This window comes from Neofelis nebulosa, chromosome 1 (genome assembly GCF_028018385.1).
Source record: "Neofelis nebulosa isolate mNeoNeb1 chromosome 1, mNeoNeb1.pri, whole genome shotgun sequence".
In the NCBI taxonomy this organism is placed as follows: Eukaryota; Metazoa; Chordata; class Mammalia; order Carnivora; family Felidae; genus Neofelis; species Neofelis nebulosa.
Genome location: NC_080782.1, coordinates 28,893,332 through 28,905,367, shown reverse-complemented (window position 1 = coordinate 28,905,367; position 12,036 = coordinate 28,893,332). Strand labels below are relative to the sequence as shown.

General features: G+C 40.2%; 1 protein-coding gene across 4 annotated transcripts in view; it reads left to right on the top strand.

The window, feature by feature from the left end:
* The window catches only part of CAPSL (calcyphosine like), a 44,886-nt gene extending 32,850 nt beyond the window's left edge, over positions 1–12,036 (top strand). Inside the window, exon 6 of one of the 4 annotated variants that reach the window (XM_058717304.1) lies at positions 11,463–12,036. In XM_058717304.1, coding sequence (XP_058573287.1) covers positions 11,463–11,576 — 114 coding nt within the window. In that variant the 3' untranslated portion in view covers positions 11,577–12,036. The other 3 variants (XM_058717312.1, XM_058717319.1, XM_058717328.1) reach the window with 3 other exon arrangements.

Sequence of the window (12,036 nt, the reverse complement as noted above, 5' to 3'; positions counted from 1 at the left end):
TCATACCTCTGCTTAACTGGGGACATAGAGTTAGCATGTGATTCTGAACAAGGGCTAGGCCATAGCTATCAGCTTCGTCTCCCCCAGTCATATTTTTACTTCCTGTCTAAATGGGGCACAGGCCATGCTCTCAGATTTTAGATAACACGTGCCTCACAGTCTGTTTGGTCACATTCAGTTATCTCTCTTCTAGCAGGTCAGGTTGTGGGTCCAAAAGTGAGGATTCCCCCAAGAGCCTCTCCCCTACCCCCCTCATCCCTCCACCCCTGTAAACAAGATCTAGCAAGTTGATCATCAAGGATCACTCCACTCCTATTTTGAGCCTTCTCTGTGATTTCTGGCCTAGTCAGAAATTTAACTCGATTATTATAAATTTAACTGTATTATAAATTTAACTCATTATTTAACTCTATTCCTTCTGGTAGCAGTGGGAGGAACAGAGAAGAGTCATTTAAGAAAAATCATTTGCTAATACTTTTCTGGATGTAGTTTTTGTTTATTTGACTTTCACAATTTAAATTTTCCTCCATTTGCAAATTAAAAAGTAAGTACCGAGGTCAGAAGATAAAACACGATAAAAAAATCTCCAAAATAACCCGTAGGAGCACCTTACCTGTTGGGTCTGAACCCCAGAGAGCAAGTAAACATACAAGCCAAAGATAAGAGGGTGAATTTAGTAGCTTCTCCTGAAACAGAAACAGTGTATGTGAATATTCTGAGAATCGTGATTGTTCAGAATAAGCCGCCAATATCAGTACTGTATCTGGGTTCTAGCTCCCCCTAAAGGCAACCCTAAGGAGGAAGGGAGGGGTGACCCTAACTCAGCCTCTCTTCAAGGGCTGGCTCACATCCTGCCTGAGTTCCCTTCAGAAGCACAGGTGAGTAATTCAAGAAACGTTGGTGTCGTAGTCTAGGGCAGAATTCCTCCTGTCATTCTGCACGGCTAATTTTCTGACATTCATAGACATTCAAACCTTGATAGAATTTTTCTTCCCAGACCCAAATGGCACCCTGGAGGCTGATGTATGGCTGTTGGTGGTTTGGTGGCAGCATGGAGTAACACTTCATACCCTAGTAGCAGCTTTCTAAGGCAGAGCTGCCCCCCCCCCCCCCCCCCCCCCCCGCCAAGTAGGCTGTAGATTGGCTTTGTCCCATCACAGTGTTAGATTGAATACATCCCACTGGTAAATACGTATTGAGTCACTGCTATGTGCCCTGTTCTATTCTAGGCTGTGGGGATAGAGGAAGGAGCTAGAATGAATGTAAATAAAACCACTGGCTTTCAAACCAAACTAATAGCCCAGAGCTAAGATATCGGAGAGGAAACATAGGCACTGAAGCCAAGACAGTTGCAGCCCTTTATATGGCAGTGTGTTGCAGAGCATGTAGTAAATTTGTTGAATGTAGACAATCTATCAAGACAATGTCAGGAAAATACTCTTCTGTTCTTGGAAGCAGACCATTGTGTCTGCCTTTCACTTCTCTTGGCCAGTGTGGATTGCCTCACTGAGCCACAAGAGTACAAGCAGGTAATGATTCAAGCCTCTTTAGGCACCCAACAGATGGAATTTGTTCTGCTGATGTTTAATCAAGTGGAGAGATGAAATTAACCAAATGCATTTTTGGCTGGTGTGTGGGTGCCCTTCTGCTCCCCTTTCATGAAATTCTACTAACACCTCTGAGCGCTATACCCTTTTGGATTTATGCACAACTCTCTGGGGCATAGAGAATCATGGCAGTTCCAATTTCTCAGTTCAGTCCATAGAATGGCTTTCTTGGAAATTATAGGCTGTTCTTTTAAATCAAGAGCTTGTTGAAAGAAGCAGCAAAGTTTTACATTTCAGAAATGCTTATGATTCAAGGAAAAACAAAGGGTCCAAGGATCTGATAGATTGTCTTATAATGTTATCTTCATATAATTGATCCTTTTGAAAGCCAATGTCTCTAAGCATGATCCTACTCTTCCGGGTCGCTGATGTGGAAACTATATAACCTTGATGGAGATAGCCGGTTCTTTTCTCCTCATAAAAAAGCTCACTAAATGAATCCCTTAAAATTATGTCTTGTAAAACAGATGACGGGTGAAATCTGTTGGAAGAAACATAAACAAATGATTGATGGGGGTTCTGAGAACACTGCTGTGTGAGAAGAGTTCTTTTGCCACCTCAGTTGGTGTGGTGAGAGGTTGTGGTGAAGCAGCTCTTCCTCTCTGAGAATAGCATGACCTTCTTGTTTTATTTTCACACCTGCTTCGCCAAAGCCAGTATCTTCCCTCAGCAGAATAGAGTGGAAGGTGCTCGTTAGGAGTGCAAGACACTGAAACTATGAGCCACCAACCATTAGCTGAGGTTTTGACAATGGACCTGGCAACTACCAGAAAGGTATATTGTATCAGGGAAAGAAAAATCTCCTAATGTAATGGTCTATTTTCTTTTGCTCTAGATTCTTCTTCCTCTTCATAAGTGGAATTTATATATGGTTTCTCTGGAGTGTTACACAAATCCTAACAGCCATTGAACACGGGTGATGCAATTTCTGTTTCACCAAAGTTCCTGTGAGCACCGTGGGTTTCCTGTTCCCACTCTCACTCCCAACATGGGGTCAAGTGGCAGATAGCCAAGATATGCACAGGGTCATACCCATTATGCTGCCCATGTAACTATCATTCATCTCCAGTTTCATTCTGCTCTAGGTCCCATAATAAATTTAAGATGGACCCTGTGACTCAGAGCTCAAGCACCTGAAATTTGAAGCCAGACCTGAGTATGTAGCTTGTAATCCTGTCATGAAAGACTTGAGTTACTTTTTCTTTCTTTCTTTTTTTTTTTTTTTTTACCAACCTTAAAATTTGGCGCTCAGACACTGGTATTGATTCTGGGAACATCTTGATCTTCAATTTGAAAGGTTTGAGTTGCTTGTCTCCTAGAAACACTTAGGCCACATGCGGAACTGATGACAATCAGTGCTCGGAGAGAGGCTTAGAGCAGGAAAGGAACCCATAATTGAGAGAAAATGACAGATGGCAGAGTAGTTTGCTCTTGCCACGGTTATAGGGAGCCCCAAAGCACTTCCACCTTGATGGGATAAAGTGCAACAGAAATGCAGGGCATTACCAAACGTCAGGCACTGACTTAATGAGACCCAGATCATTCTTTTAGTTTCCAAGGGGGACTGGAAATTAAATTCTGTTCCACAGATTGCATACTTAGTCATGCCTCAAATCTCATTTAGCAATATCATTCAGCATTCATTTATTTAAGATTATCTTTGAAGCTGCACAGTAAATACCATAAATCACCATTAATTTACGCTTTGCTAATTGAGTTCATTTAGATAGGGTTTGAATGAAAATTTACTTTTATTTCATCTATACTAAAGAGAATGAGCAGGTCAGTATATAAAGATTATAGGAGCTGTGCCTACCTACGTTCATGTGTGTTTTATAGGTACTTGGAGAGATCTATTTGCATATGAATGCCATTAGTAGGCTAGTCCTAAAAAGTTCCCACATATCTCAAAACCGTCCTAGGCCAATTGTTTGATGGCAAAGCTTTATTTATGCAACTGTACGTAACACAAACTATTTTCTAGATATTGAGGCATTCCTATATGTAAATCCTATCCTGATTGTATTTTAAATAGAAATTGAAGCTGAAAAAACAATGTTTTATAAGGCACAATTTCCATGACATTTATGCTATAAATTTTAAAATATTTTGTTTAAAAAGTTATACATGCTTAGAGTAGTAAGCAACATATACATTGAAAGTAAGAATTTGTCATAAAAGCAATAGTTAGGATATTACTTCAAGGAACCAGAAATTGAGAAGTTTTTGAGTTACAAAATTAGATATGGTTTAAATATATAATACCAACTTTGTCATTGTTATTTTATCATACCGTGCCTTGCCATTAACATGATTCTGATTTAATAGAATTTCTTCAGTTTAAGGCTGGAAAACATTAACGACCCTTGTACTAAAAGAGTTCATCTAGTTTTTATTTCTGTTTTAAGGTCTTTCTAAAATCTATTTCTTCTTAATTAGCTAACATGTTACATATCATGCTTCTTTAAAAGTTTACTTCCTAGATGGTGCTTTTGGATCATTTAAAAATGTTATGTGTGTGATATTTCAATTTCAGGTTATGGAGTTTATTCTTTGAAAATGATGAGGCCCTGTTCAAACTGTACTTGCTCATGTTTTTAAAAGAACAAAATGTAATCCACCCCCCCCCCCAAAAAAAAAACCCCACATTATTTTGACAGCCAAGAATGAGAGTTTGAAAATTTTCTGTTAACATTCATTTTCTTGCAGGCTTGGACTACTTCTATCTAGTGGGCCAAGCAAGTTCCCACAATGCTCAGCCTCTGAGTGGTGCCCCTAAGGACTGCGGGCAATAGAATTACTCTATGTGTTGGTATTGAGGAATGGGGGTGGTTAAGAGGGATGAGAGAGAAATGGAACCTAGGGGCTGATTCCTGCTCTTTTACTTTCTCGTTTCCCATTATAGGAGGCACAGGGCCAACTATGAAATGCTAACATGTATCCTGACCAAATTGAGAAATTGGCCTTCTAGCACTTCTTATATGGCTAGTTCCTTGCCCTCTGCTATTGAATACCAGGCATCATGGATTCCTGGGTGACCAAGGATCCTGGAAAGTGCCCCCACTCTCTAGTTCTATCCTTACTTATGTGATCAGCCTAAACTTTCCCTACAGAGCTTTTTATCTGTGCATTTATGCTGTAAATTTCTCTATCCTAATGTACTAATAATAATCGCAGGTACAATCATACAAATAATGCTCTAAAGTAGTGCTTTCTCATAGAAACTTCTGTGATGATGGAAATATTCTACATCTGTGCTCTCCAAGATGTCAGCCACTAGCCACATATGGCTACTGAGCAGTTTAAATGTGGCTAGTTCAACTGAGGAATTCAATTTTTCATTATGTTTAATTTTAACTAATTTAAATTTAAAAGCCATATGTGACTAGTGGCTACTGGATAGCACAGTTCCAAACATTTTTTATCTGAATGCAAAAAAAATGATGGCCAGTGGGCTGGCAAATCTTGCAAATGCCCCACCTTAGAGGGGAAAGGAAAACCAAGTACCCTGATCCCCAATTACCTAAGTTTCTTGATTGCCAATGGCAATTCAGACTCAATAGAAAACATTTCAGGGAGAATGTAAAATGCTCTACTAAGACTCACATGTTTTGACACCATTTCCTTCTTTTCCCCTTGCTTTATCCGCCCCCTCCCCCCCCCAACCAGGTTTCAAAAGAAGAATTTTTGAACTATTACGCTGGTGTTAGTGCTTCTATCGACACCGACGCCTATTTCATTTTAATGATGACAAAATCCTGGAGATTATGACACTGTCTATTAATTCTTTTGGAAATCATGGACTCTCAGAGAGTGGAATGACTTTGAAAGAAGTCCACTGCTATAGATTTCTGATAAGATATAAACTGAAGTTTCTGAAAAAGCTAGCCTATGAAAAGCAATAGATCTTCAGTCATCTTACTTAATTGCCTGGAACATATTCATATTCTTAAATGCCTAGGATATATATTTAAATCAGAAAGAAAGGAAGAACAGAAGGAAGAAAGGAAGCCATGGAGTGAGGCTGGAAAGTGGTTCTTAGGTGAAATCATGTATTTCTTGTTATAGTTGTTTCTCTTATAGGTGTACATGCAGGTGGTTCCCCAACTTTCACTTATTTGTTGTCTTTGGAGTCTTTAGCAGGAGGTGATGATAAAAGGATTGGAGGAACATCTGACTGTGTAAAATATCCTGAGCTTACTTATTTTAATGTGTCTCTTGGTGAATACAAATAAAATTTATTTTATTCTGAAATTTAGTGGCTTTTTTACCCCCCTATTTTCATATTTTGATCCAGGGATTTAAAGTCATCAAATTCCCACACATGAATGAACGGGGACATAAGTGATTCTGGGGACAAATGGAGGGTGAGCTCAGTTGGCCCTCTTAGTTGAAGGCTGGGTTTTCATGGAGTGGGATCACTTCCTGGGTTGGCCTATTAGGATGAAAAGCAGCGCACAGGGAAATCGATGGGCTTATAAGAAGCCTTGGAGACTTTCTGGAGCTTTAAGGTAAATTGATGAGGAGGACTTTGAAAAAGTTTTGGGAATTCATCTTTGGAACCTACATTTAGGTGATACCAGGTTTCTGGACCCATTTCTCTTCCTCTAATATCTGCTTCTCGGGAAACAAAAGTGGCTGAGAATTGATTACTCATATAACCACAGGCTCTTCACCTTGAAAAGATGAAGAAATGAAGTGGGAGAGGAGAGGAAAGGCTGATGCTGTGCTTCTCAAACTTAAAAAAAAATTTTTTTTTAAATACTTATTTATTTTGGGAGAAAGAGAGAGTGCAAGTGGGGGAGGGAGAGAGAGAGAGAGGAAGAGAAAGAATCCTAAGCAGGCTTTGCCCTGTCAGTACAGAGACCAACATAGGGCTCAAACTCACAAACCATGAGGTCACTACCTAAGCCTAAACCAAGAGTCAGACACTCAACCAACTGACTACCCAGGTGCCCCACTTCTCGAACTTTAATGAGTACCCAAATCACCGGAGACTCTTGTTAAAATGCTAATGCTATTTCAGAAGGCTGGATTGGGGTTCAAACTTTAACTTGTTAACAAGCTTCTCTGTGATATTGATGCCTCTGGTTTTCAGGTAACACTTCAAGTTACAATGGATAGAGACACCAGCCTGTATATTTCCAGTACTTATGGTTTATTATTTTTCCATCTCTAGTTGGCCATCATAATTTGTGATTTTTGACTGCTGAGCCATCCTTTCTTTGTCTTGAAGTTCTGAAAATATGAAGGAAGCATCAAGAAAATGTATGTGCCTCGCAGGCATGTGTAGGAGAGAAATAGCACTTCCAAGAGACCTTGTGTGGTGACATTCTAATTGGAGAATTTCTCACAGCCCAGGGCTGAGTCCCACAGCCTTCCAGCTTCGAGGATCTGAATGTGTCAGTCCACCGAGAGTAGGTCGTTGCTCAAGAGGGACTACACTGAGCAAGCTCATAGCAATCGTTGCTAAAACTGGAATGCCAAGCCATTCAACTACTATGGCATGTTAGGGTAATGTCTGATGTGGAAAACAAACCCTAAAATTTATAAAAGTTAAAGCAATGGGTATTTAGTTTTCATTCATGAAGCAGTATTATGTACCAGCTGTTTGTGGTCGATGAACAGCTTTCCTCTGTGTAGTGATTCTGGGTTGCAAGATTCCTCCATCTTGTAGTTCGGCTGTTTTTCCAGGGTTTTGTAGTCAATGATATTCATGTGCCTGAAGAACAAGAGTGTATAGAGGAGACTGAACAACTTTCTGAAAAGCTGTGGTCTGGAAGGGACACCCTCTCTTCCGCTGGCATTTCATTTGATGATAACTAGTCACATGATTACATAGAAATGCAGGGGAGGCTGGGAAGCGTAGTCCTGGTCAGGGAATCTCCTTGCTGGTGAAAATATATCTAACATAAGGTCAATACAAATTTTAGTGGACTACTAGCTGTCTCTGCCACTTAAAACAGCAGTCCCCATTGCCTTCCATTTTCTTAGGGAGGCATGCTTGGTGGTCTCAGTAACCCATGTGGAATAAGATATTTTCCAGGTTGAAGGAGTATGGAATGGAGGTCTTTCTATCTTTAACCATGTTAACAACCAAGAAAACAACTTCTACAACCGTATCTGGTAATGATATCCCCCTTAGCGAGTCTTGTCACTTGGGCTTTTATGGCTCTATTCCTGACCTTGAAATTCGTGCTAAGACAACACTGAGGCAATTTTCTTGTTTCATATTGGAGGGGAAAATTAAATCGTAAGAGAATGATCTTATCTGTAGATAGTTCAGCAGAATAATCATCTTGATTTAATAAATCATGGGAAGGTTTTGGGGTTTGCAAGTGTTATATATTGATAATTAAAGTGGACTGTTATTACAGATAGAAATTGTAGGGAACAGTTTTAGAATCAAGTAGAGTTAAAAATCAGGATATCATTAAGATATTAGCCCTAACATATAATACCAGCTGCTAAAAATGGTAGGAGGGGAGATCTTACTTTTTTTGGTTGCAGGAGTGCAGGTAGTAGATGTTTGCACATGTTCCTTACTTTCACTTGAAACTATCAGATCCAAAATAAAATTCATTACTCCTTTCCATGCCCTCCATTAACCTCCCCCCACCATCTTCTACTTACACCAAGGATGCTTCTATCTCAGTCTGCGTCTTCAGCTACATGAGCAAGAAATCCCAGGATCTTTGTTCCCTCTCTTTCCAAGAGGCAGAATAAAGATGGTTAAGAGTTCAAATGCCAGAACCAGTCTGCAAGGTTTAAAATCTGACTCTGTGTGGATTACGAGCTGTATAATCTTGGGCAAATTACTTGACTTCTCAAACCTCAGTTTCCTCACCTGTTAAGTGGAGATAATAGTAACTACACCACAGGATGAGGATTAAATGAGTTAATATATGGAAAGCACTTAGAACTTTACCTGATGCCAGGTAAGTAAGCTATGTAGAAGTGTGTGTTATTATTTTGCATCACTTTTTAGAGTCATCTGATTATATTTTAGGGTGTCCCTTCTCTCCTTCTCCACTGTACATGTTCAGTTCCTCTTACCTCAAACTCAGAATGGTCCCCAGATAAGTCCTTGCCTGCAGTCTTTTACCTTTTCCTCCACCCTTCACATTGATACCAAGATGATTTTTCCTAAGCCTCAGGTTCACCCATATCACTTCATTTCTTAAAGATGTTCAGTAACTCCCCAAGCCCATTTAAAAGTTAAGATATCCTGGCATGGCATTTAAGGCCTCCCTGATTTGTCCTGACCTATATATTTACAGACATCTGTCCCATCACATCCTTCATGTTTTCCATGCTTTGGTTATACAGTGTGCTCTCATAAAGAATTTCTCTGGTGTTTGTCCTGGGTTCTTGGAGCATGAGCTTCTAAAATTTCCTGAGTGAGAGCATGTCTTTGTTATGTTAACAAGGTGACCCAGAGTGAACACCTAGACAGTTTCAGGATGGGGACTGCTCACCAGAAAGCTGTACCATATGATGAAAGAGTTAGAACTTTGGGCCAGCCCACCTCTGAAAAGGGGAGGGGTTCTGGAGACTGAGTTCAGTTTCACAGACAATGATTTAATCAAGCATGCCCACATAAGGAACTCCAATAAAAACTCTTAATACTGAGTCTCAGTGGCACTTGCTGGTTGGTGAACATATTGATTTGCTGGGAGTGTGACATCCCATGATTTCAGAAGAACAGAGCACTCTGCATTTCCTCTCAGACTTTGCCTTACATGTCTCTTTATCCTCCTGATTTGCATTCTTTATAATGAAACTGTAATTGTCAGTAAGCATAATGCTTTTCTGAGTTCTGGAGTCATGCTAGTGACTTACTGAAACTGAGGGTGTCATAGGAACCTGCATTTTGAACCAAGTGGCTATAAACTCAAGGCTGTAATATAAAAATCCTGCCTGAATTTGTAGTCTGCCCCACAGAATTCAGACTTAAGACTTCATCAACTCTTACCTGATGCCAGCTTGCCAGCTTGCTCTATGGACTTTCCAGCCCTCACAATCATGTGAACCACTTTCTTAAAATAAATCTATATATAGTTCCCTCTCTGTCTCTCTCTTTGTCTCCTCTCCACCGCCCCCTCCCCCCTCCCCCAGCCTACATTAACACACACTATTGGTTCTGTTTCTCTGGAGAACTCTGACTAATACTGATGTGCGAACAGCCCTGAAGTAAGAAGTAAACATCTGAAGTAAGAGCATTCTTGTTGGAGACTGTCCTCTATCACTTGAGGGGCCTGTCCTAACTCTGAGTGGTTAGTACCAGAATTGATTTTCAGTACACTCAGTTGGGGTTGAAGCAGCGTAACAAGCTGAGTGATTCTTTGCTAAACTGGCTCAAATCTCAAGGCCCAATTCAAAAGATAAAGTCTTTACAAAGCTTTCTACAATCTTCCGACAAGATTGACTTCCTCTTTCATTATTCTATTCCTCTTTTACTGAGTATATATGTGTCTTTATATCACAGTCTGCCAGTCAGATGTATAAGAAATTTTACTTTATTTTCTCTAATAGACTTTCAGGCTTGGAGCATTCCTCCATTCAAGATGGCTGGCAGAAAATGTAGCTTAAGTCTTTCCTGGGACTTCCACTTAAGGTTTTTCTATGGTTCTTAGATCTGGCATGCAGGGGAGGGGCAGGACATAATCTCAGCTCATACAGGCTATCCTTGAGACATCTACTGTTTTTCAAGGTCTCTTAGGTCCATTGAATTATGGCAGCTTCTCTACCATACTTGGGAAATGACAACTTTGAGGAGCTACTAATGGGGTAGATGAAGAGCTCACTTTCGAGAGATCTGTGGATATCTAAGTGAGGAATCCAACAGGAAGTTGGATATTCATCCATTAAACCAACAAGTATTTACTGAGAAAATATTCAGTATTATCAGTGAGTAATATCTTAGGTGCTGGGGATTTAACCTTGAACAAAAGACATATGATATATTTACTTGTGGAAGTTCAAATTATTAGACATGATTCTAAAGTTCAGGGTGTTGGTCTGGATGGATAGGAAAATCTTGAAGGTGAAGAGCCAGTGAATGTAATGAAAAAAGCAAAGGTAGGGGCGCCTGGGTGGCTCAGTCGGTTAAGCGTCTGACTTCGGCTCAGGTCACGATCTCGCGGTATGTGAGTTCGAGCCCCGCGTCGGGCTCTGTGCTGACTGCTCAGAGCCTGGAGCCTGTTTCAGATTCTGCATCTCCCTCTCTCTCTGACCCTCCCCCGTTCATGCTCTGTCTGTCTCAAAAATAAATAAAAACGTTAAAAAAAATTTAAAAAAATTTAAAAAAAAAAAGAAAAAAGCAAAGGTACAAGAGATATCAGATGACTGAAGGGGCAAAGTTCTGGAGTAGGAGGGAAAGATGGAATAAAGGACTTAATGGTTGATTTGGTCTTCTACTGAAAGAGGGGCATCTTCTCCTTTGACTGAGAGAACAGTTGTTAAGGATTTATGGGAATTTGGGAACTTGTAGATGGAAATAGAAAGAGAAGAAAAAGAGTCATGGCCCAGTTTTCTCAAAGCAAAGGCAAAAACATCTGCTGGGAATGAGGAGGACTGAGATTCAATGGGGGACTTGGGGAGGTGGAGATTTGGCAGTAGTCATGGAGGTCATTGGAAGGGAAAAGATGCTGCCAAGCACAAATAAAGGAAAGCACAAATTTATGTGGACACCATTTTGGCAGAATTATGAGATTTTTCAACCAGGATAGTAAAGCAGATAGGATAAAGAAGAGATGTGAATCGTAGAGATGTGTCATATTGAAATAGGACTTTAGCTACCTCCATTTTGACCTCAATGTGTACTTTCTACCTAATTAGGTTCCTTTTTTCCAGCTTATCTCTGAACTCGGGCAAAAGACCTGCCAGGAAAAGCATCCCATAATGGGAACCAAAACCACATCTTCAAGCAATAACTGCCCTGATGCTAGCAAGACCCCACATCACTGACCCCAAAGCAGTGATTGACCTGACCTTTACTTCTCACCTACATGTACCCATCAACTTTTGTTCCATATTTTAAACCTAGAAGTATTTTTTTTTTTACTTTGGAGACAGCCTCGGGGACATCAGACCTCTGTCTTCCTGGCCTCACTGAAATAAATTCCTTTCTTGTTTCACCACTGTTCATCTCTCTGCCTTTGGATTTTGTCAGTGATGAGTGGCCAAACCTGGTCTATTTGGGATTCCTGGAGCCAGGTGCTCTTTTGCACCCTTGGGCCCTGGTTACAATTTCATCTTGTTCCATAGTATCTATCTCTGCAATTTGCACACAAGAGGTGCTCAATGAACTGTACTGGAATTCAGTAATTATTTAAAAGATAGGAGGATAGGGAAATCTTGAAGTTCACTGTTGTGTCACCCATAACACAAGGAAGAAATCAGATGATGACTCTGGAACAGTAGAATC